Source organism: Manis javanica, chromosome X (assembly GCF_040802235.1).
Source record: "Manis javanica isolate MJ-LG chromosome X, MJ_LKY, whole genome shotgun sequence".
Taxonomy (NCBI): Eukaryota; Metazoa; Chordata; class Mammalia; order Pholidota; family Manidae; genus Manis; species Manis javanica.
Window position 1 is genome coordinate 4,591,357 of NC_133174.1, and position 21,498 is coordinate 4,612,854.

Sequence of the window (21,498 nt, forward strand, 5' to 3'; positions counted from 1 at the left end):
CTTCCACAATCTCCAACACCAGCTGGATACCCTACGATTTAGCTCAATTCTGACACTTGCTACCTGGAGGTGAAGTCAGAGCCCATAGGTTGAGGGCTCAGCCCCACAAAACCACTTCCCACTTCAGATGCTGATCCCACGTCTAGCTAGAGAAGCAGGAACCATGACCCCCTCTTTGGGTTCAATTACTTTGCTAAAGCGGCTCACAGAACCCAGAGAAACACTTGACTTACCAGATCACCAGTTTGTTATAGAAGGATGTGACTCCGGAACAGGCAGATGGGAGAGATGCAGAGGGCGAAGCATGGGGAAGGGACTCAGAGCCTCCTGTACGCCACTCTCCCCACACATACGTCTGCTCATGTTCACGGAAGCTCTCTGAACTGCACCCCACAACTCTTTTTTAATGGATGCTTCATTACCTAGGCAAGATTGATTCAATCATTGGCCATGGTAACTGACTCAGCTTCCAGGCCCTGCCCTCCTTAGGAATCAAGGACTAGGACTGAGTCCCAGCCCTGTACCCAAGGTTGGTTCCCTGGCAACCAGCCCCATCCTCAGGAACAAAATCACTTCGGTAACATCAACCACCCAGTGTGATGGAAAGGGACTTGTTGGGAATAAGCAAGACACCCACCTCACCTTCAAGTCCTGAAGGGATTTCAGGAACCGAGGTCAAGAGACCAAATATTAGAAAAGCAGAAGCCCCCCACTGCTCTCGCAGCTCAGGAAAATGTTTCGGAAGCTGTGAGCCAGGAATCAAGGATGAGGGCCAAATATATGAAAAAGATACTTTGGTCACCTGAATGCCCAAATATATTGTTCTGATGAATCACAATATCGAAAAAGTTTACAAAACTGCATACAAAGTAACTGATGTGTAAGTAGAAGGCAGTAAATCTTCTGGTTGAACCACAAGATGTTTTTGATTTAAAAAATTGCAGAATAAAGAGAGAAATAAGGTAGTAGATAGAAATACTGACAGTTTGTTGACTGCAAGAGTGACTATACTCATTGAATCTACATGTGCCAAAACATCAGATCCACACACATGCACGGTTCCTGTGTCACCTTTGCTGCTTTTGATATCGTTCAACAAATACGTGAGGTGTAAGTATCAGTGGGAACAAGATGACGAGTACATGTGATTTCTCTGTAGCATCTTTGCAACTTCCCATGACTTTATAATTATTCCAAAATTAAGTTTTAAAAAATATCGACACAGTTGTAGGGAACGTACCTTAGAACATTGCTTGTGATTCTGGCACCAAACCAGGGAACCGTTGTTCTGCAAAAAGAAAAAGAAAAAGAAATACGGACTCATTAAATAAGTTTCTAATCGAAAACCACATATACTTGTGAGCGATATAACTTTTAAATCACTGCACTAACAAAAGGCCAATTTTGCCATCCTGTGTTTTTCTCTTCCTAAAAGGACAAATGTGTCTGTACTGTAAGTCCAGTTTTGTCCTTGACTTCATGAAATAAGCACAGACATATGCAAAACGAAGACTTCAAGCTGCCTAGAAGGGCGAGCGTCCGGGCCGCTTTGCACAGGGTGCTGAGCAATACGCACACATGAGCAGGGAAGCGGGCGCTGGGCATTTCCTCCAGAGTCAGCAGTTGGGGTGAATGTACACTGTGGACGCTTTTGATCTCGACCGATTCACAGGAGGGGGAGTTCGCACATGGTCAGATCTCCTGTGAAAAAGCTTCTTTTTTTCTTTCACTGGATGTGCTTGGATGGACACACGGGACTCCCGTCTCTGCACCATGGTTTACCCATCTGTGAAGCATGACCACAATGCCTGATATCCGAGACCACCAGGATAACTAAATGCAATGATACACATCCACCACGTCGCATGGCTGCACATTCACTGCGCAAGGAACGAATATTAAGACTGCGATTTCTCATCCATTAGAATTTCTGCGTGGAAACTTCTCACTCCACAGGACTAAAATTTTGGTTTCTCCTTTGGTTGGGATATTTTATGTCAGATTGGGCTCGGCCGGGGTAGTCGGTCGGGGCAGCAGAGGCCATCTCCCTGTAATGAAGATCTGTGGTCTCCGGGTCTTTACCGTTCAAGGTTGGGAATGAGACAAGGAAGCCCATTTCCTATGTTTGAACGTCTAAGCTCTTGATTTTAAGAACATCAATACAGATAGAAGAGTATTACTTTTGTTTTCCTTTAAGAGAAAACTTAACCAATGATATATCTTCCTGAAAACATTTTTACAGCAAGTTTCTCAAGATACGTCACACACAAAAACTTCACTCATTTAAAGTAGGACAGTTTTTGTGACTAATATATTCACAAGCCTATGCGACTGTCACCACCAATTTTCTAATGTTTTCATTATCCCATGAAAAACCTCTACCCATGAGCAGCTGTTACCCCTTCCCTGTCCCCCAGCCCCTCATGGTCACTGGTCTACTTTCTTTCTCCATTGATGTGTGTTCTAGATGGTTCATATAAACAGAAACATACAGCATGTGGCCTTCTCTATCTGGATTCCTGCATTTAGCATAATGTTCTACATTTTGCTAAATGGTGTGGTATATTTGCTTCAGTTATACTGTCAGAAAAATCAAATCCATACTTGAGTCATTTTATTGTCCAATTCCATTGTATGGATATACTGCATTGTGCTCTTTTACTCTCAATAACGTATCTTAATGTATCCCATTCCCAATAATAACTCTGAATAATAAAGGATTCCCCAAACCACTGAATAAATCACAATTATGTAACATGAGAAATTTTCCTCTTCAACGTGAAGATCTTGGGCTAGAAGAGCTAGCCCAGTGCCAAAGTTCTAGCGATGAAACCTAACATATGGTACTAACTCTCCTCTGCAGACTCAACCCCCCAAAACAGCTACACAGACCCATGACCGTAGCTCATCGGGAATCCACCCACCCACCCCCATCCTGAGCTCCGAGCATCCTCGACGGGCCCTCATCTCTGTACACATCTGTGGTTGCTGGTGGGAGGAGGTGGGACTGAAGCTGGGGATGTACATCAACAGCCTGGCATGACGTTAGTATGATTACTGGCAGGGTTTACATGAGAGAAATAGTTTAGACTCGGGTGGGGGGGTGGCCAAGACTGGACAGATACAGGACCTGGTTTAATTCCTAGCAATGTTAGCAGAAAGGGAGCCAGCAAAAGGGCCTTAGGAGCAGACTGAGATTTCATCAAAGGAGCCCTGGGCTTGGTGAGAAACCCCAAGCTCACAGGGGGTCAGGCAGACTGCAGGGCAGTCCTACACAGAGGCTGGCCATGGAGAAGCACATCATGGAGAGGCTGAGAGCAGGACCCAGGCGGCTAGGCAGAAGCCCCTGGGGGAGGCCCACCCTCAGCATCTCGGGGAGGGGTCGTTTCTGCTCACTCTGTGCAGAGGTGGCTCCTGCTGGGACGTGCAGGGCCCACATCCCTCAGAGATCCTGGCCCCAGTGTGAGGGCTGCATGGTCACACCGCCCAGTGATGGAACGCAGTGGAATGCCTTTGAAACAGACCCAGGGCTGTTTGATGGCCTCAGCTCTTGCAGACTGGGCCAAAGTGAGCTCCTGAAGCTCTTTTCCCCAGGGTCACGGTCTGGGGACCGCTAGCCTTCTTGAGTCAGATCCGAGGGCCCCTGTGGAGGGACCCTTCAGCTTCCAGGGCTTTTTCCTCCTGCGCAGAAGCGCAGGCCCCCTGGAGGAGGTAAGGGTCCCTCAGGGGCCCTCACGGGCTGCACTGCTCCTGGGGAATGGATTACACCCTCTCAGCCCCTCTCGTGTGTTAGGATCTACTCACTTTCACCTCAGTATCAGCCCCCCAACTAGAGCAGGGTCCCCAACAGGGCTTCCTGCGCCCCTTCTGCTTCACTGTTTCACACTAGCAGCTGAACGTGCTGCTGATCCTCAGCAGGATGGCATCCGTCAAAGGCCACGATGCCTGCCCCAAATGCTGGCTCACCAAGTATTTCCAGTGGGCTAATATGCCTCGGACGTGACTATTACCAATACATGCTTATCATTATTATATTATGGACCACATCTCTGTGGCAGGCTTTTGCTCTGATGCCCGACATATATTCACCCCCGTCATCCCATATCATGACTGGCACAGGTGTCTCTACACATTCTCCGCAGTCAACAGCCCCCATCCTGAAGCCAGTGCTTCAGCTCAGCCGTGAAGCCCCACAAAGAGCAGCCGCAGTCGATCAAAGCAAGGGTCAGAGTTACGGTGCGTTTGGATGTTATGTCCCAACTGATCATCTCAGAACAGAGGTAAGAACTGGCCAGGATGGTCCTCAGGAGGTTCAGAAAGCGGTAGGTAAGACTGCTGATTGGAGCAGAGAACAGGAGAGGAGACTGGTAAGTAGGCAGAAAGCAGATGACACTAGATTTAGACCTACTGCTGGAAACAGGATGTTTTATTTGGTAAATGCAGAGGGTCAACAAGAAAAAGAAAAAGAGGACTGAGGCCTTGAGAAGTCATGTGCATGGCACACCTTGATTAGCTTCCTTCCGTCCCACTTGTAGAATGGTCAGACCTCAACGGAAACCCCAGAACCCAGCCAGGATTGCCTTGAGCAGCCCCATCCATGCCAACTCTGCTGCCCAGCCCCCGCGGGAACTCCATGCTGCCCGTCTTACCGGCTCAAACCCCGTCAAAAGGAGGAACACAATGATACCCAGAGGCTGCCTGTTCAGCTGCTTACATTTTGAGGGGAATCACTATTAATGCCTTTCCTCAACAAACACATTTTCGTTTTAAGCAAAGTTTTCCACAAATCGTAAAATGAAAAGCTGTCATTATACAGAAATATTTGGGGCAATAGCAACCAAGCATGAAGGATTACTATGATCATAATTTTTCTTTTTATTACTGAAGACAGGATGTCAGAGGATGCTTGGAAAGATTAAAAAGATAATCCACGTACGGTATTTAGCAAAGTGCTTGTCACAGAGATAGATGTCAGGAAAAAAGTCTATTGTTATTCCTGGAGTTGCTCTGCTTGCCGTATTTATTGTTTCTAGCAGTGGGGGAGTGATCCTGGCCTTAAAATCTCCCAGCTCTTCATCCTAGCCTCACTGCGTGGATCCTCTTATAAAGCTCAGAAGCAGGATCCCACCATGTTTTTCTTCCTGGGTGGCAGCAATCTCTCCCTGCGGGCTGAAGTGGTGAGTGGGCAATGGTATTTCTTTTGTTTTAATTTTCATTTATTGGCCACTTGTATTTCTTTTAGGATGAATTGTCTGTGCATTTCGCCTTTTCCTTTTTGGGGTGTTTGTCCTTTTTCCTATCAATTGTGCCAGCTATTAGCACCAATGAGAATTAATAATCATGTGCCTGCAATAGGCATAAAATCTTTCCAGTGATTGTCTTTTGAATGTGTTCATGTTTCTCCATACAGAAATTTTCTACCTGCACATGCGCACGGGTATATGCATATGCACACACGTACATGTGTGTTTTCCCCCAAACACATCTCTATTTCCTTTTTAGGTTTTAGCTTTCCTGTTTTTCTTAAAATGACACCTGCACCCCCCACGCCCCTACCCCAGCTGTTCTGCGCTTCTGCTTTTATCAATCAACATATGCCATATTATTTATCTCTATAAAGAACTTCTAAGAACCTTGCCTAATGGCATCAAGGATGTCTGTAAAGCCCTGATTAACTCTGGCCACTGTGTTTTGGCCAGGTGTGCATGTACATGGCACCATCCACCTATGTTGCTTACAGGTAATGCTCTCTGAGCAGGACAGCAATGGAAAAATACAAGGACCCAGTACATTTCAACATCCCGCCCTAGGGGAAGTTCTTCATCCGATTACAATAGCCTTCACCAGTTAAGCCACTTGATAACAAAAATGAAATACAGGATTTGCAATGCCGTCTTGTTCTGGCTTAAAGCCAGCAAAAAAAAGTACTCAAAGTACATTAGACAAGAAAGGTGTTTGCCTCCGGAATCATCACTGGAACCTCCAGGTAGGATCAGACAGCAGGACTTCTGTAATTATATAAAGATTACATCCTGTATTTTATTGGTTTAACTAGCTCAAACATGAATGCATGTCAATCCAGCTTTCAAAGAGTTTTATGTAAGTTCAATCAACTGCAACCGGACATTATTTCAACTGCACTTTCAGAGTCTCTCCATTTCTACCTTTTTGATTTTTTTCCTGAGAGAAAAATAAGTCTTCAAAAGCTTCACGTAAACAAAAGACTACAACTACATTCACCCAAAGACAACCCAGCAGGGAAGGATAAAGATAAATGAAAATGAGTTATATCAATACAGCCATCTGAAAAAGAGAAAAAGAGCATTAGAAGAGATTGCACATATTTTCTTTAACACAACCAGGTGTAAGCGTGGTGCAGCAGCATGCAGTCTGTGTCAGATAGGTTCATCCACGGAGCAAATGTCCCTCTGGGAAGGGGTATTAATAATGGGGGCGGCCGTGCACATGTAGGGGCAGGGGTGTATGGGAACTCTTTGTACTTCCCACTCAATTTTGCTCTAAACCTAAACTGCTCTGAAAAATAAAGTCTACTTTAACGGAAAAAAAAGAAGCTATGTGTTTGCATTCGTTCATAAAAGATTTCTTTCAAATGTTATAAATCATCCTCAGTAAATAAGTGGCCTTTTCACTCCACAGCCCCACTAATTTCTCTCTGCATCCTATAAATATCTCACGTTGAATGGAATTCTATAGAGCAATAGTTGGCCACACAAATAGAGCTCTCTGCAGACACGCCACCTTCCCCTCTCCCCACCAGCACCGGCATGCCTATCCTGGCCACACCTAACACGGCCACACAGTCTCCCTTCTTTACCCCTGGCAGCTTGCTTGGGAAAAGGAACCTTGGCAAGCGCTCTCCTTCCCCACCAAAATTCTCCCTTCAGCAAGTCAACTCCCACCTATTGTTCAGGTCACTGCAAAGCCACTTCTTCCAGGAAGCCTTCCCTGACCCCCACACCCTGACTATACAGATCCCCCCATTAAACATGGTCTGGCAGCGCCCTGTACTTCTCTTCCAACACCCACTGTCCCGTCTGACAAGGACAATACATTTGTGTTGTTTCTAGCTCATGATCATCTGCCTGCGAACATCCTGAAGACAGCGACTATCTGTGTCATCAGACACAGATCTCCTGCTCATCATTAGCTCCCTTATGACCTTAACAAATATCACTGATTAAATAAATGTGAGGACAGGGAAGTCATACAGGGAATTTAAACTTGAATCATGAGGTCATGATTAAGTAAATAAAGTAGATTGAGATGAACAAATGTTTCATCTTCACTAAGTGGAACTTTTAGGAAGTGACTCCATTATTTTTTCTCCTTGTAGAGTAAATGCCCAAGAGATTGGGTATGATGATATCAAAAACTGAAGATAAACTTGCGTTCAGAATCAAACACCGATTATTTAATAACCATGCCCATTATCTTTTTATAGAGTATATAATTAAAGTCATCTAAACAAAATTTATAGAATAGCAATTGCCAGACTGTGCCATGAGGGAAAATATTTTATTAACATTTTGCTACACATTTTGACAAGGGATAGTCTAATGAATTCTATCTGTAGAAGAATGTTAAATAAGGACAGAATTTTACTCCTTATTATCCCTAGTAGAATGATGGGACAGAAGCGAAAGTACTGGCCTCTCTTAGGGCATCTCCAACAGCAGTCTCCTCCCTTTAATTTCTCCAAGAAGACCTGCTAATCACTGATTCATTCTTGCCACAGCCATGACCCGATGCATATTTTCTCTAAATGACATTTGGTATTACATTTTCTATTTTCAGGAGAAAATTCTGGCAAATTATGCCCTCTCCACAGAATAACATAAAACCCTGGAAGATTTCAAGATGGAACAAATGACTTGGGCTGACATAAATCCAGCCTCAAGTAGGCTGGGAAGGAGCATTAAGTGTAATCACTAAAGTTTAATAAATGACGCACATTAAAGAGGAAGGGAAGCATGAGCAATACAGGACCTACTACAAACTGAACAACTAAAGCATTGTTCGTGGGAAACCTCAACAATAAAGGAATGTTCGTATCAATTTCCTTGTCCTCACAGCTCCTTTATGCCAGGAGAAGAAAACAAAGCAGAGGGGAACGCAGCCTGCAAAAGCAGGCGTGCTCAGACAACACTGTGGAACGCTTCCTGCGCCCGTAGACTGTGCGTGAGTTCCCCCAACTGCGGGCACCTCCCAGCAACCATGTCTAGAAAGTTAGCAAATGCTTGTGGAATAAAGTGGGGCACCTGGCAGGATGCAGGGATGGGGGTCACTGTGCAAGAACGACCACCGGCTTCCAGTCACTGCAGCGTGGTCTCCAAGTGGGAGGTTTCATTGGCCACAACTACTTCTGTTTCCAGCCCTCACTTGGAAGGTTTCCTGACTTTAGCTTTAATAGTTTGTGTCTAAGTGATGTGGGAAAAGACAAGAGCAGGAAAAACAAGACAGAAATGAGAAGTAGGAGAGGAAGTGGGTGGACTAGCGAAGAAAGAGGGGAAATTAAAAGAGGGGCAGCCAGTGTAACAGTGCTTCCAAACCTTCTGGTTGAAAGAACCACTTGGGGAATCTGTTCGGCATCGAGGTTCTCATGGACTGACTCAGTAGATCTAGATCTGACCCTGGACTCTGCAGATCGACAGATGCCCCAAATGTTTCTTCCAACGTGGCACATGTGATGAACGCCAGGTCAACAGACTGCCTGAACTTTGAGGGGTTATGGAATGAAGGTCGGGTGGTCTACGATACAGGGCAGAAAGGAAACAAGAGCACTAAAATGGCCATGTTTGTGCTCACAGTGGAAAAGTAGAGTTTAAACAGTGTAAGGTAGGAAAAAGAGTTTGCAAGAATGTTTGATATCTTGATCTGGCCAATGGTTACATGAGTGTGTGCACATCAAAATGTATCAAGCTGTACATTTTATGCATGTACTTCAATATAAAAAATAAGGTAAAAAAATCAAAGTGTAAGGTAGAAAATTTCTGGTGGATGACAGGTCCAAGGTGTACCAATACTTGGCACTGTATCAGCCCCAAAGAAGAACTTTATTACACAAAATAAGACAGTAATTCTCAATCGTGAATACTGTCATGTACCACCAATGTCTCCACTCCCCGTGACTGAAGCGAACCTTCCTCCTGGGTACTGAGAGCTGACCTTCCAGCTGAAGTCCCCTTTCCCCACCCAGAAAATGTACTTGGTAGAAGACAAGGACCTAGTTCAAGGCCACACTCCTTCCAGGAGAAGAGACGTCCATTGACCAACTGATGCAGTGGTACAAGGGGCCCACCTCCCCATGCCATTCGGCCAGAGGGTGCTGTGGGACCTACTGGCTGCCCAGCCCCGGCTTCTGCCCCTCGCTGCCCTTCACTCCCGTTCGGGGCTGACCCTGCGCACCAATACCCAGTATCTTCTGAGCTCAGACCAAAATCCAGCCCCGTGCTCCATGGGCAAGATCCTGTGAAAACCACTCACCTTCCATATATGTCCACAAAGAGGAAGGGAGTTTCCTCAAAGTGAGAGGCTTCGGGCAAAAGCCAGCTTTTTCTTGAGAACTATGAAGGTGTTGAGGAATTCAGGTTAAGCGGGGGCACGGTGCACCAAGTGCGTGGAGGTGTAGCCCCGCCAGTGGGGAGGATGAGGTAGAATCACATGGGAAGCTGGCAAGGTGATGAACACTTTAGCCCAAGACCGCATGGACTCCTTTCAAGTCCCCAAAAATCCTGTTTCTCAATGGACCAACCTCGTTCAGGCTGCTGACGCAGGATGCCGTATATACAACTTCCCTTCAGGTTGGGACATTTCACCTCAGAGTAAGAGCATTGTGTTCTCTTGAGGCTACCCACCAAAGAAGAAAATGTACTGTTGTTCCAGTAGCTTTCAACTCATTATTGGTGGCTATTTTTCATCTGTGCTTTTAAAAGCACCTTTAGGGTGTGGCTGTGTACTAAACAATCGAAAGTGAACAATAAAAATGTTTTTTTTTAAACATGCCAGCACCGTTCCAAAATCCCTGTGAAGAATTAAAATCAGTACCAAAGCAGGAAAAAAAAATGCAAGAGCAACACGGAAGAACAATTTTAAAACATAACTTTACCCAAGTCGGAATTACATCCTTTCTCAGAATTCTCTGGGAAGACCTTGACATGATGTAAATCGACAGCTTGCTAACATATGCCTAAGTGACATTTAAAGACGACTCTTTAGGAGGTTTCTTAGATCTTTTCTTTCACTAATTGTGATTGTTGCAGCAAGAGAAATTTCAACAAAATCTAAAGGTACCCGGCCAGCTAATGAAACAATGACTTCACAAGATCCAGCTATGCCAGGATTCAACCTTGTCCCATCTGGATAGAAGAAAATGCAAAGCCCACTCTTATTTAAAAGCAACTGAAAACCATTTTCTTTATTGCTGTATTTTCAACACTTGAGAGCTTTGAGAATTCTGACTTGTCCATAATTAATCCCAGGGTCCACACATGCCTCCAGAACTCTCTGAGACTGCCTACATTACTAACAGTTGTCTCCTGTGCAAAGCATTTGCACCGATGGGCATTTCTGTTATTTCTGGGGGAAACACAAGATTTATTCAAATATGGATATGCCTGTTGTCTAAGTACAAGCAGGACAAGAAAAGCAACCCAAAACGTGACTACAAATACCCACCCAAAATGTTGGTGAACTGTAGAATTCTGACTCAGATGACAGCGTATAATTACAAATCACAGAGGAGCTCTGAGGGCCATTTAATCCATCCGCTGGCTGAAAACAACCCGAACGTAACTCATGAATGACAGGTATACGTCTCATCTTACGAGGAACTTTCAAAGGGAAGGAAGTTATGGTGCCCCAGGAAACACGTTATCCTGTCTCACTGACTTCTCCATCCCTGAATTCCTACTGAAACCTCTCAAATCCATTAAAAAGAGCAAAGTGGTGAGGAGTAATTAACTTTCAGACAGCCTGCCTGCTAGTTTTTATTCTCTAATTAACTAAATCCTCTAATAACTCCCTCCAAAACATTTACAATGCCTAAGAGAAAGGTTACAACCAGACGAGGAGGACATAACACGGGGTTCTACCCTGTCAGAGTGCTTTTGAAGGAAGAGCACATGGACATCATTCAATTCCATAATTCTCAAGGGCAAGACCAGGATAATGATGCAAACAACCCACATTCTGCAAGTGAACGTGAAATGGGGAACTTTTTGAAAAACGCCCACCCGTGTCTGCGGAGAAAGGGAAAGAGAAGAACAGGCTGGAAAGGAAAATCTAACCACCCACTGATCACACTAAAGCTCAAAACCACCACGCCGAGGACTGTCGGGAACATGGGGTTACTCGTTTTTGTGGATTTGAATAAGACGTGAAGGCCATCGGCGATATCGGTAAAATGAGACCGAGGAAAATTCTAGATCGTGAGAATTGCACGAGTTTAACAGAGATTCACGTCCATGTTCTCCCTTTATAGATGAAGACAAGGGAGGCCAGGAAGGCTGAGAAGGTGCACAGTGTCGATTCAAACAGAAAAAGGATGTCTTAGTAGAAAGCACACCTTACTTGGAGTCAAAAGACCCTATGTCACATTCCAGGTCCCTTATCTATCACAGGTTGTGAGCTCTTGGAAAAATTAGTTTCTTCTTTTCTAAAATGAGAAAAATAGTGTTTTTATGAGCTCATCACAAACATGTTTGTGAAGACCACCTGTGGTCATCTCAAGACAAGGCTGAAGTCTAGCTGGCAAGACGCAAAGTCCTCCAACAGGAATGCTTTGCACACATGGGGCACCTGTTAATAATTTAGGAGAGGGTCTTGGAATGCTTTGGAGGTCTTTGTGGCACATGTGATCAACTGTGGAGAAGTCAGAATTTAAGAACCATAAGTTTTGATATGATAAAGAAAATGGTTTTCAATTGCTTGGGAATAAACCAATCTTAGTGAATTTCTACATTATGTGGCTGTTTCCAGTGTTTCCAAGGGCACAATATCCACATAAAGCATAATATCACTGCAGCACTACATTAAATTCATAACCCACAATCCCTTGTGGGCAACATGAACATCCAATACATCAAACACCTTTTCTTTTGGGGTTCCTGGACCTAATTTCCAACACCGGTGTGCGGAGAGAGGGTGTCTCTCCCCACACCACCAGGCAACTCTCAAACACCACCAGGGAGTCCCAGGACTCAACTCCATTCTGACAGTATCTACCCAGAGACAGAGTCAGATTTCACGGACTGAGGTCTCAGTCCAGCAAGACCTACCTCTTGCCCCACTTCAGATGCCAGAAAGTGGGACGTCCAGGATACCACCTGTGCTTCTGACAGACCCACAGCAGACTGTTCCCACAAACTCCTCCTTGGGTTCTACTCAGAGAAACCTGTTACTCACCAGATTACCAGTTTATTGTAAGTGGATATAACTCAGGCACACCCAGCTGGAAGGGATGCAGAGGGCAGGGCATGGGGAAGGGGTGGGCAGCTCCCTCCACCTCTCCAGTCCGCCACTCCCCACCATCTCCATGTGTTCACCAACCCAGAAGCTCTCAGACCCCGTTACTTTTAGGTGTTTATGGAGGCCTCAGGACACAGGTGTGGTTGATTAAGTCACTGGCCAGAAGGGATGGATTCCACTTCTAGCTCTTCTCACCTCCCTGGAGGTCAAGGGGTGGGGTTAAAAGTTCCCACCGTCAGACCCCCCAATTGGTAAGTCCGCTAACCAGTCCCTCCCTTAGGTGCCTTGCAAAGGCTACCTCCTTGAGACATCACCTTACTGGCTCCCATCCCAGGCAATTCTAAGGATTTCATGTGCTATAAGCCAAGACCCAGGAGAAGAAGATCAAATATATATGAGAAATATATTTTCATCAGCTGAATGATGAAATACATATTTCTTGTGAATATCACACTATTCTTAGAGGTATTGAAAATTCAAAATGAAATAGACTGACTATGGGCCTTCCTAGGGCTTCTATAACACAGCACCACCAACTAGATGGTCTGAACAACAAATAGTTACTGTCTCACTGGTTGGAAGCCAGAGGTGAGACCGAGGTGTCAGTACAGCCGTGCTTTCTCCTGGAGGCTCTAGGGAAGCACGTGCTCTATCCTTTCTCTTAACTTCCAGGAGGTTCTGGGCTTCAGGCACCCAATCCAACCCTCACATGGCCATCTCTCTGTGTCTCACAGCTTACATGGGTCTGTACCAAATTCCCCCTTTCTACAAGGACACCCATCATCCGGGGTAGGGCTCATCGTACTCCAGGGTGACCTCACCTGAACAAATTTCATCTCCAACCCCTCTCTTTCCAAAGGGCATCACCTTCTAAGGTACTGAGGGTGAGAACATGAAGTTATGGGGAGTGGGGCTCACCATGCAACAAAGACGACTAGGATGAATCAAAGCCATGGGACAAATGCTGGGGTGTTTCAGCCACACCCAGCTGCACCCCAGTTGAGAATCTCTGCCTTAATATGTTGATGCACGTTCCCACCTGCTTCAAAAATCACTATTGGTCTGGGGCGGAGCCAAGATAGCGGCGTGAGTAGGACAGTGGGAATCTCCTCCCAAAAACATATATATTTTTGAAAATACAACAAATACAACTAATCCTAAAAGAGAGACCAGAAGACACAGGACAACAGCCAGACCACATCCACACCTGTGAGAACCCAGCACCTGGTGAAAGGGGTAAGATACAAGCCCCGGCCAGTGGGACCCGAGCACCCCTCAAGCCAGCTCCCGGCTGGAGGAGAGGAATCAGAGCGGGGAGGGAGAGGGAGCCCAGGACTGCTAATCACCCAGCCCGAGCCACCAGGACCAGAGCAGACACAGTGCATGCAGAGAAATATGCAGGAACTAAGGAGGGAGAATACAGAAATAAAACAAACTCTGGAAGGACTTCAAAACAGAATGGATGAGATGCAAGAGACCATTGACGGACTAGAAAACAGAGAACAGGAACGCAGAGAAGCTGATGCAGAGAGAGATAAAAGGATCTCCAGGAATGAAAGAATTCTAAGAGAGCTGAGAGACCAATTGAAATGGAACAATATCCGCATTATAGGGGTACCAGAAGAAGAAGAGAGAGAGAAAAAGGGATAGAAAATGTCTTTGAAGAAATAATTGCTGAAGACTTCCCCAAACTAGGGGAGGAAATGGCCTCTCAGACCACAGAGGTACACAGAACTCCCATGACAAGGGATCCAAGGAGGGCAACACCAAGACACATAATAATTAAAATGGCAAAGATCAAAGACAAGGACAAAGTATTAAAGGCAGCCAGAGAGAAAAAAAAGGTCACCTATAAAGGAAAACCCATCAGGCTATCATCAGACTTCTCAACAGAAACCTTACAGGCCAGAAGAGAATGGCATGATATACTTAATGCAATGAAACAGAAGGGCCTCGAACCAAGACTACTGTATCCAGCACGATTATCATTTAAATATGAAGGAGGGATTAAACAATTCCCAGACAAGCAAAAGTTGAGGAAATTTGCCTCCCACAAACCTACAGGGCATCTTACAGGGACTGCTCTAGATGGGAGCACTCCTAAAAAGAGCACAGAACAAAACACCCAACATATGAAGAAGGGAGGAGGAGGAATAAGAAGGAAGAGAAATAAGGAATCATCAGACCGTGTTTATAAGAGTTCAATAAGTGAGTTAAGTTAGTAAGATAGCAAAGAAGCTAACCTTGAACCTTTGGTAACCACAAACTTAAAGCCTGCAACGGCAATAAGAACATACCTTTCAATAATCACCCGAAATGTAAATGGACTGAATGCACCAATCAAAAGACACAGAGTAATAGAATGGATAAAAAAGCAAGACCCATCCATATGCTGCTTACAAGAGACTCACCTCAAACCCAAAGACATGCACAGACTTAAAGTCAAGGAGTGGAAAAAGATATTTCATGCAAACAACAGAGAGATAAAAGCAGGTGTTGCAATACTAGTATCAGACAAAATAGACTTCAAAATGAAGAAAGCAACAAAAGATATGAAGGACATTACATAATGATAAAGGGCACAGTCCAACAAGAGGATATAACCATTATAAATATATATGCACCCAACACAGGAGCACCAGCATATGTGAAACAAATACCATCAGGATTAAAGGAGGAAATAGAATGCAATGCATTCATTCTGGGAGACTTCAACACACCACTCACTCCAAAGGACAGCTCCACCAGACAGAAAATAAGTAAGGACACAGAGGCACTGAACAACACACTAGAACAGATGGACCTAACAGACATCTACAGAACTCTACACCCAAAAGCAGCAGGATACACATTCTTCTCAAGTGCACATGGAACATTCTCCAGAATAGACCACATACTAGGCCACAAAAGGAGCCTAAGTAAATTCCAAAAGATTGAAATCCTACCAACCAACTTTTCAGACCACAGAGGCATAAAACTAGAAATAAACTGCACATAGAAAGCAAAAAGGCTCACAAACACATGGAGGCTTAACAACACGCTCCTAAATAATCAATGGATCAATGACCAAATCAAAATGGAGATCCAGCAATATATGGAAAAAAATGACAACAACAATACAAAGCCCCAGCTACTGTGGGACACAGCAAAAGCAGTCTTAAGAGGAAAGTATATAGCAATCCAGGCATATGTAAAGAAGGAAGAACCATCCCAAATGAATGGTCTAATGTCACAATTATCGAAATTGGAAAAAGAAGAACAAATGAGGCCTAAGGTCAGCAGAAGGAGGGACATAATAAAGATCAGAGAAGAAATAAATAAAATTGAGAAGAATAAAACAATAGCAAAAATCAATGAAACCAAGAGGTGGTTCTTTGAGAAAATAAACAAAATAGATAAGCCTCTAGCCAGACTTATTAAGAGAAAAAGAGAATCAACACAAATCAACATAATCAGAAATGAGAATGGAAAAATCACGACGGACCCCAAAGAAATACAAAGAATTATTAGAGAATACTATGAAAACCTATATGCTAACAAGCTGGAAAACCTAGGAGAAATGGACAACTTCCTAGAAAAATACAACCTTCTAAGTCTGACCCAGAAAGAAACAGAAAATATTAACAGACCTATTACAAGCAACAAAATTGAAGCGGTAATCAAAGAACTACGAAAGAAGAAAACCCCCGGACCAGATGGATTTACCTCGGAATTTTATCAGACATACAGAGAAGACATAATACCCATCTCCTTAAAGTTTTATAAAAAATAGAAGAGAAGGGAATACTCCCAAACTCTTTCTATGAAGCCAACATCACCCTATACCAAAACCAGACAAAGACCCCACCAAAAAAGGAAACAACACACAAATATCCCTGAAGAACGTAGATGCAAAAATACTCAACAAAATATTAGCAAACCGAATTCAAAAATACATCAAGAGGATCATACACCATGACCAAGTGGGATTCATCCCAGGGATGCAAGGATGGTACAACATTCGAAAATCCATCAACATCATCCACCACATCAACAAAAAGAAGGACAAAAACCACATGATCATATCCATATATGCTGAAAAAGCATTCGATAAAATTCAACATCCACTCATGATAAAAACTCTCAACAAAATGGGTATAGAGGGCAAGTACCTCAACATAATAAAGGCCATATATGATAAACCCACAGCCAACATCATACTGAACAGCGAGAAGCTGAAAGCTTTTCCTCTGTGATCGGGAACAAGACAGGGATGCCCACTCTCCCCACTGTTATTTAACATAGTACTGGAGTTCCTAGCCACGGCAATCAGACAAAACAAAGAAATACAAGGCATCCAGATTGGTAAAGAAGAGGTCAAACTGTCACTGTGTGCAGATGACATGATATTGTACATAAAAAACCCTAAAGACTCCACTCCAAAACTACTAGAACTAATATCAGAATTCAGCAAAGTTGCAGGATATAAAATTAACACACATAAATCTGTGGCTTTCCTATACACTAACAATGAACCAATAGAAAGAGAAATCAGGAAAACAATACCATTCACAATAGCATCAAAAAGAATAAAATATCTAGGAATAAACCTAACCAAAGACATGAAAGACCTATACCATGAAAACTATAAGACACTCTTAAGAGAAATTAAAGAGGTCACTAACAAATGGAAACTCATCCCATGCTCGTGGCTAGGAAGAATTAATATCATCAAAATGGCCATCCTGCCCAAAGCAACATACAGATTCGAGGCAATCCCTATCAAATTACCAACAGCATTCTTCAATGAACTGGAACAAATAGTTCAATAATTCATATGGAACCGCCAAAGACCCCAAACAGCCAAAGCAATCCTGAGAAGGAAGAATAAAGTGTGGGGCATCTCACACTTTGTCTGTCTTGTAATCAAGACAACTTGGTACTGGCACAAGAACAGAGCCACAGACCAATGGAACAGAATAGAGACTCCAAACATTAACCCAAACATATATGGTCAACTAATATTCGATAAAGGGACCATGGACATACAATGGGGAAATGACAGTCTCTTCAACAGATGGTGCTGGCAAAACTGGACAGCTGCGTGTAAGAGAATGAAACTGGATCACTGTCTAACCCATACACAAAAGTAAATTCGAAATGGATCAACAACTTGAATGTAAGTCACGAAACCATAAAACTCTTAGTAAAAAACATAGGCAAAAATCTCTTAGACATAAACATGAGTGACCTCTTCTTGAACATATCTCCCCGGGAAAGGGAAACAAACACAAAAATGAACAAATGGGACTATATCAAGCTGAAAAGCTTCTGTACAGCAAAGGACACCATCAATAGGACAAAAAGGTATCCTACAGTATGTGAGAACATATTCGTAAATGACAGATCCGATAAAGGGTTGACATCCAAAATATATAAAGAGCTCACACACCTCAACAAACAAAAAACAAATAATCCAATTAAAAATGGGCAGAGGAGCTGAATAGACAGTTCTCTAAAGAAGAAATTCAGATGGCCAACAGATACATGAAAAGATGCTCCACATCGCTAGTCACCAGAGAAATGCAAATTAAAACCACAATGAGATATCACCTCACACCAGTAAGGATGGCTACCATTCAAAAGACAAAGAACAACAACTGTTGGCGAGGTTGTGGAGAAAGGGGAGCCCTCCTACACTGCTGGTGGGAATGTAAATTAGTTCAACCTTGTGGAAAGCACTATGGAGGTTCCTCAAAAAGCTCAAAAATAGAAATACCATTTGACCCAGGAATTCCACTTCTAGGAATTTACCCCAAGAATGCAGCACTCCAGTTTGAAAAAGACAGATGCACCCCTATGTTTATCGCTGCACTATTTACAATAGTCAAAATATGGAAGCAACCTAAGTGTCCATCAGTAGATGAATGGATCAAGAAGATGTGATACATATACACAATGGAATACTATTCAGCCATAAGAAAAAAACAGATCCTACCATTCGCAACAACATGGATGGAGCTAGAGGGTATTATGCTCAGTGAAATAAGCCAGGCGGAGAAACACAAGTACCAAATGATTTCACTCATATGTGGAGCATAAGAACAAAAGAAAACTGAAGGAAGAAAACAGCAGCAGAAGCACAGAACCCAAGAATGGACTAACAGTTACCAAAGGGAAAGGGACTGGGGAGGACGCGTTGGAAGGGAGGGATAAGGGCAGGGAAAAAGAAAGGGGGCCTTACGATTAGCATGTATAGTGTAGGGGGGGCACGGGGAGGGCTGTGCAACACAGAGACGACAAGTAGTGATTTTACCACATCTTACTATGTTGATGGACAATGACTGTGAACAGGGATGCAGGGGGGACTTGGTGAAGGAGGAGCCTAGTAAACATAATGTCCTTCATGTAATTATAGATTAATGATACCAAAATAAGAATTTTTTAAAAAATCACTATTGGTGCTTATTCGTCAGCTTTACCTCCTTGCCCCCTCCCTGTGGAGGTCAGCGTTAGCGTCTCCTTACAGCCATCCGGTCTCTCCTGGATCGCTGAGCACACCCACACAGTTGCCCTCGATGATGTCCTGTGGACACCGGGGCAGCACCCGGGGCAGAAAGGACTCTGGGGCAGCAGTTCTCAGCGTGGGGAAGCTTGTCCGAGGGCAAAGCTCGGGTCTCACCAGAGCAGACCTGCAGAGTCACAGCTCTGCAGGCAGGGGCACAGCAGGGTACAGCAAGCTGTGCCTTAGCAAGTCTGCCACGGGGCAGGTCCTCGCTGAAGCTGCAGAAGCTCGCTGCAAAGACAGGAGAGCGCTTCGCCCCCCTGTGCTAAACCCATGTCAAGATAGGACACCCCGAACGTCCCTTCTTCCATCTCTCCACGTTCACCAAGTAAATTTCTGAACTTCACTAGCTTCTCAGGTACCTCATACTCCAGTTACTGAAGAAGACCATCCTCTTTTTCCAGAATTAAAATGATCTCTGGATGCCCATAGATGCGTATATATTTTTCAAGCAAGTCAAGTCTGTTTCTGCTTCTGAACCTGCAGGGCTGACCCTTAGGAGCGCGGACGGCTCAAGATAACGACACGCAGTGCAGCCTACCCAAGTTGGCCACCACTCTGTCTTGGCCTCGCCTCGTCTGCAGGCATCTGGGAAGATGTTATTTACTGCTAGGATGGCAGGAAAGAAAAAGGCAAAACAGACTGTAAAAGGCATTCTCAAATCCCCCTATGATTTTTCAAAATAGATGCTTGGCAGCTGTGAACCTTGACGGGGCGATCTGTTCGTAATAAGCAATTCCCACCAGGCCCATCACTGCCTGGTTGCTGGCATGCTGGCCAGCAGAGGTTAAGGATTAATTTTAAATGATCAAGCTAATTATTCACTGGCGTTCACAGCAGCCAGGCAGAATATGTTTCCAGATGACATGAATTGGATTCCACTGTCAATATAGCCATTCTTAAAATTTCAGTTTGAAAAAACATACAGTGCACCATAAAGGAAAACTATTATTTCCATTTGCATTCCTACAAAGAGATCAGTAATATGCTTTAGATAACCACTCAGGTAAATCCTAGAAGTATTTATTTTAATACGGAAGCAAATCCTACCACCTGGCTATGCACACATACAGGCTGTGTTTCCTTGTCAGTGGGGGAAGTCCAAGAAGGAAAAAAGAATTACTAGAACTACATGTCTATCCCATTCGACTTTACTTTACTCAGATTTCTGTCACATGGTTTTCTTGTAATATACACCTTTACGCTCTGCTAAGTGACGTGTGATTCCTTAGACAGTACAGAATAATCAGACCAAAGCAGAGCACCTCAGAGTCTATGACACCCTCACTTACATGATATTCTAGTGCATTCATCAAAATTCTGGGTTATTTTAATATGAGCTTCAAAAGAGAGCACGTTCTAATGAGCGATCTCTTGAGAAAACATGATGTACTAAATGTGATGCAAGAGAAAGACCTCACTTCACAAAAAAAAAAAAAAATGCATTCCAAGAAAAATGTGTTCCCTGCAGAATTATATGCACCCAGCACCTGGGAAGCCCAGCATGTTTTCATAAGAGAATAAATGACCTAGGATTCAGTGGCATTTCTCCTTACACAGTAACACTTCCCCAGGATTTGAAATTTCAATGAAAAATTCTACTTATTCTATTCTTATATACCATATGGGAATAGAAAATCTTCAAGTGACAAAAACATGTAAGAGATCTCAATTTCATTTTCCAAGTATAGAATAAGCACTTTCAAAGAAACTGCAAAGGGTACATTTTTAAAATTACAACACGTTTAAAAATTAATGTTAAGACATTACTTTAGAATAAAACAAATGATTTTTCAGAGCAGTTTCAGGTTCACAGCAAAATTTAAAGATACAGAGATTTCCCATATCCCACTGGTGCCTGTCACACATGCACAGCCTCCCCAGCAGATGGGACACTTGTCTCAACTAGTGAAGCTACATTGACACACCATGAACAGCCCAAGTCCACAGTTTACATTAGGGCTCACTCTTGGTGTGATACATTCTGTGCATTTGGACAAATACATGACTTGTATCCACCTTTACGGGATCCTACAGAGCAGTCTCACTGCCGTAAAACCCTCTATGCTCCACCTATTCATCCCTACACCCCAACCCCACCCCCTGAAAACCACTGATCTGTCAACACAGCTGTGCCTTTTTAAGAACGTTTCAGAGTTGGCATGAGACATTACTGCGCCTTTTAAGATTGGCTTCTCTCAGTTAAGAACATGCACTTAGGTTTCCTCCATGTCTTTTCGTGACTGGATAGCTCATTTCTTTTTACCCCTAAATAATACCCCATTGTCCAGATGGACCACTGTTTCCTTATCCATCACCTACTGAAGGGCATCTCGGTTGCTTCCAAGTTTCGTCAATTATGAAGAAACCTGCTGCCACCATCTGCGTGCTGGCTTGTGTGCACATAAGTTCCCATTCGTTTTGGGCATATAGCTAGGAGCACAGTTCCTGGAATGGATGGTAAGAGT

General features: G+C 43.7%; 1 protein-coding gene across 2 annotated transcripts in view; it reads right to left on the minus strand.

The window, feature by feature from the left end:
- Positions 1–21,498, minus strand: part of ANOS1 (anosmin 1) — a 154,390-nt gene that overhangs the window by 120,036 nt on the left and 12,856 nt on the right. For both annotated transcript variants that reach the window (XM_037013428.2, XM_037013427.2), the window contains exon 2: positions 1,241–1,288. In XM_037013428.2, coding sequence (XP_036869323.2) covers positions 1,241–1,288 — 48 coding nt within the window. The remainder of the gene's footprint in view (positions 1–1,240; positions 1,289–21,498) is intronic.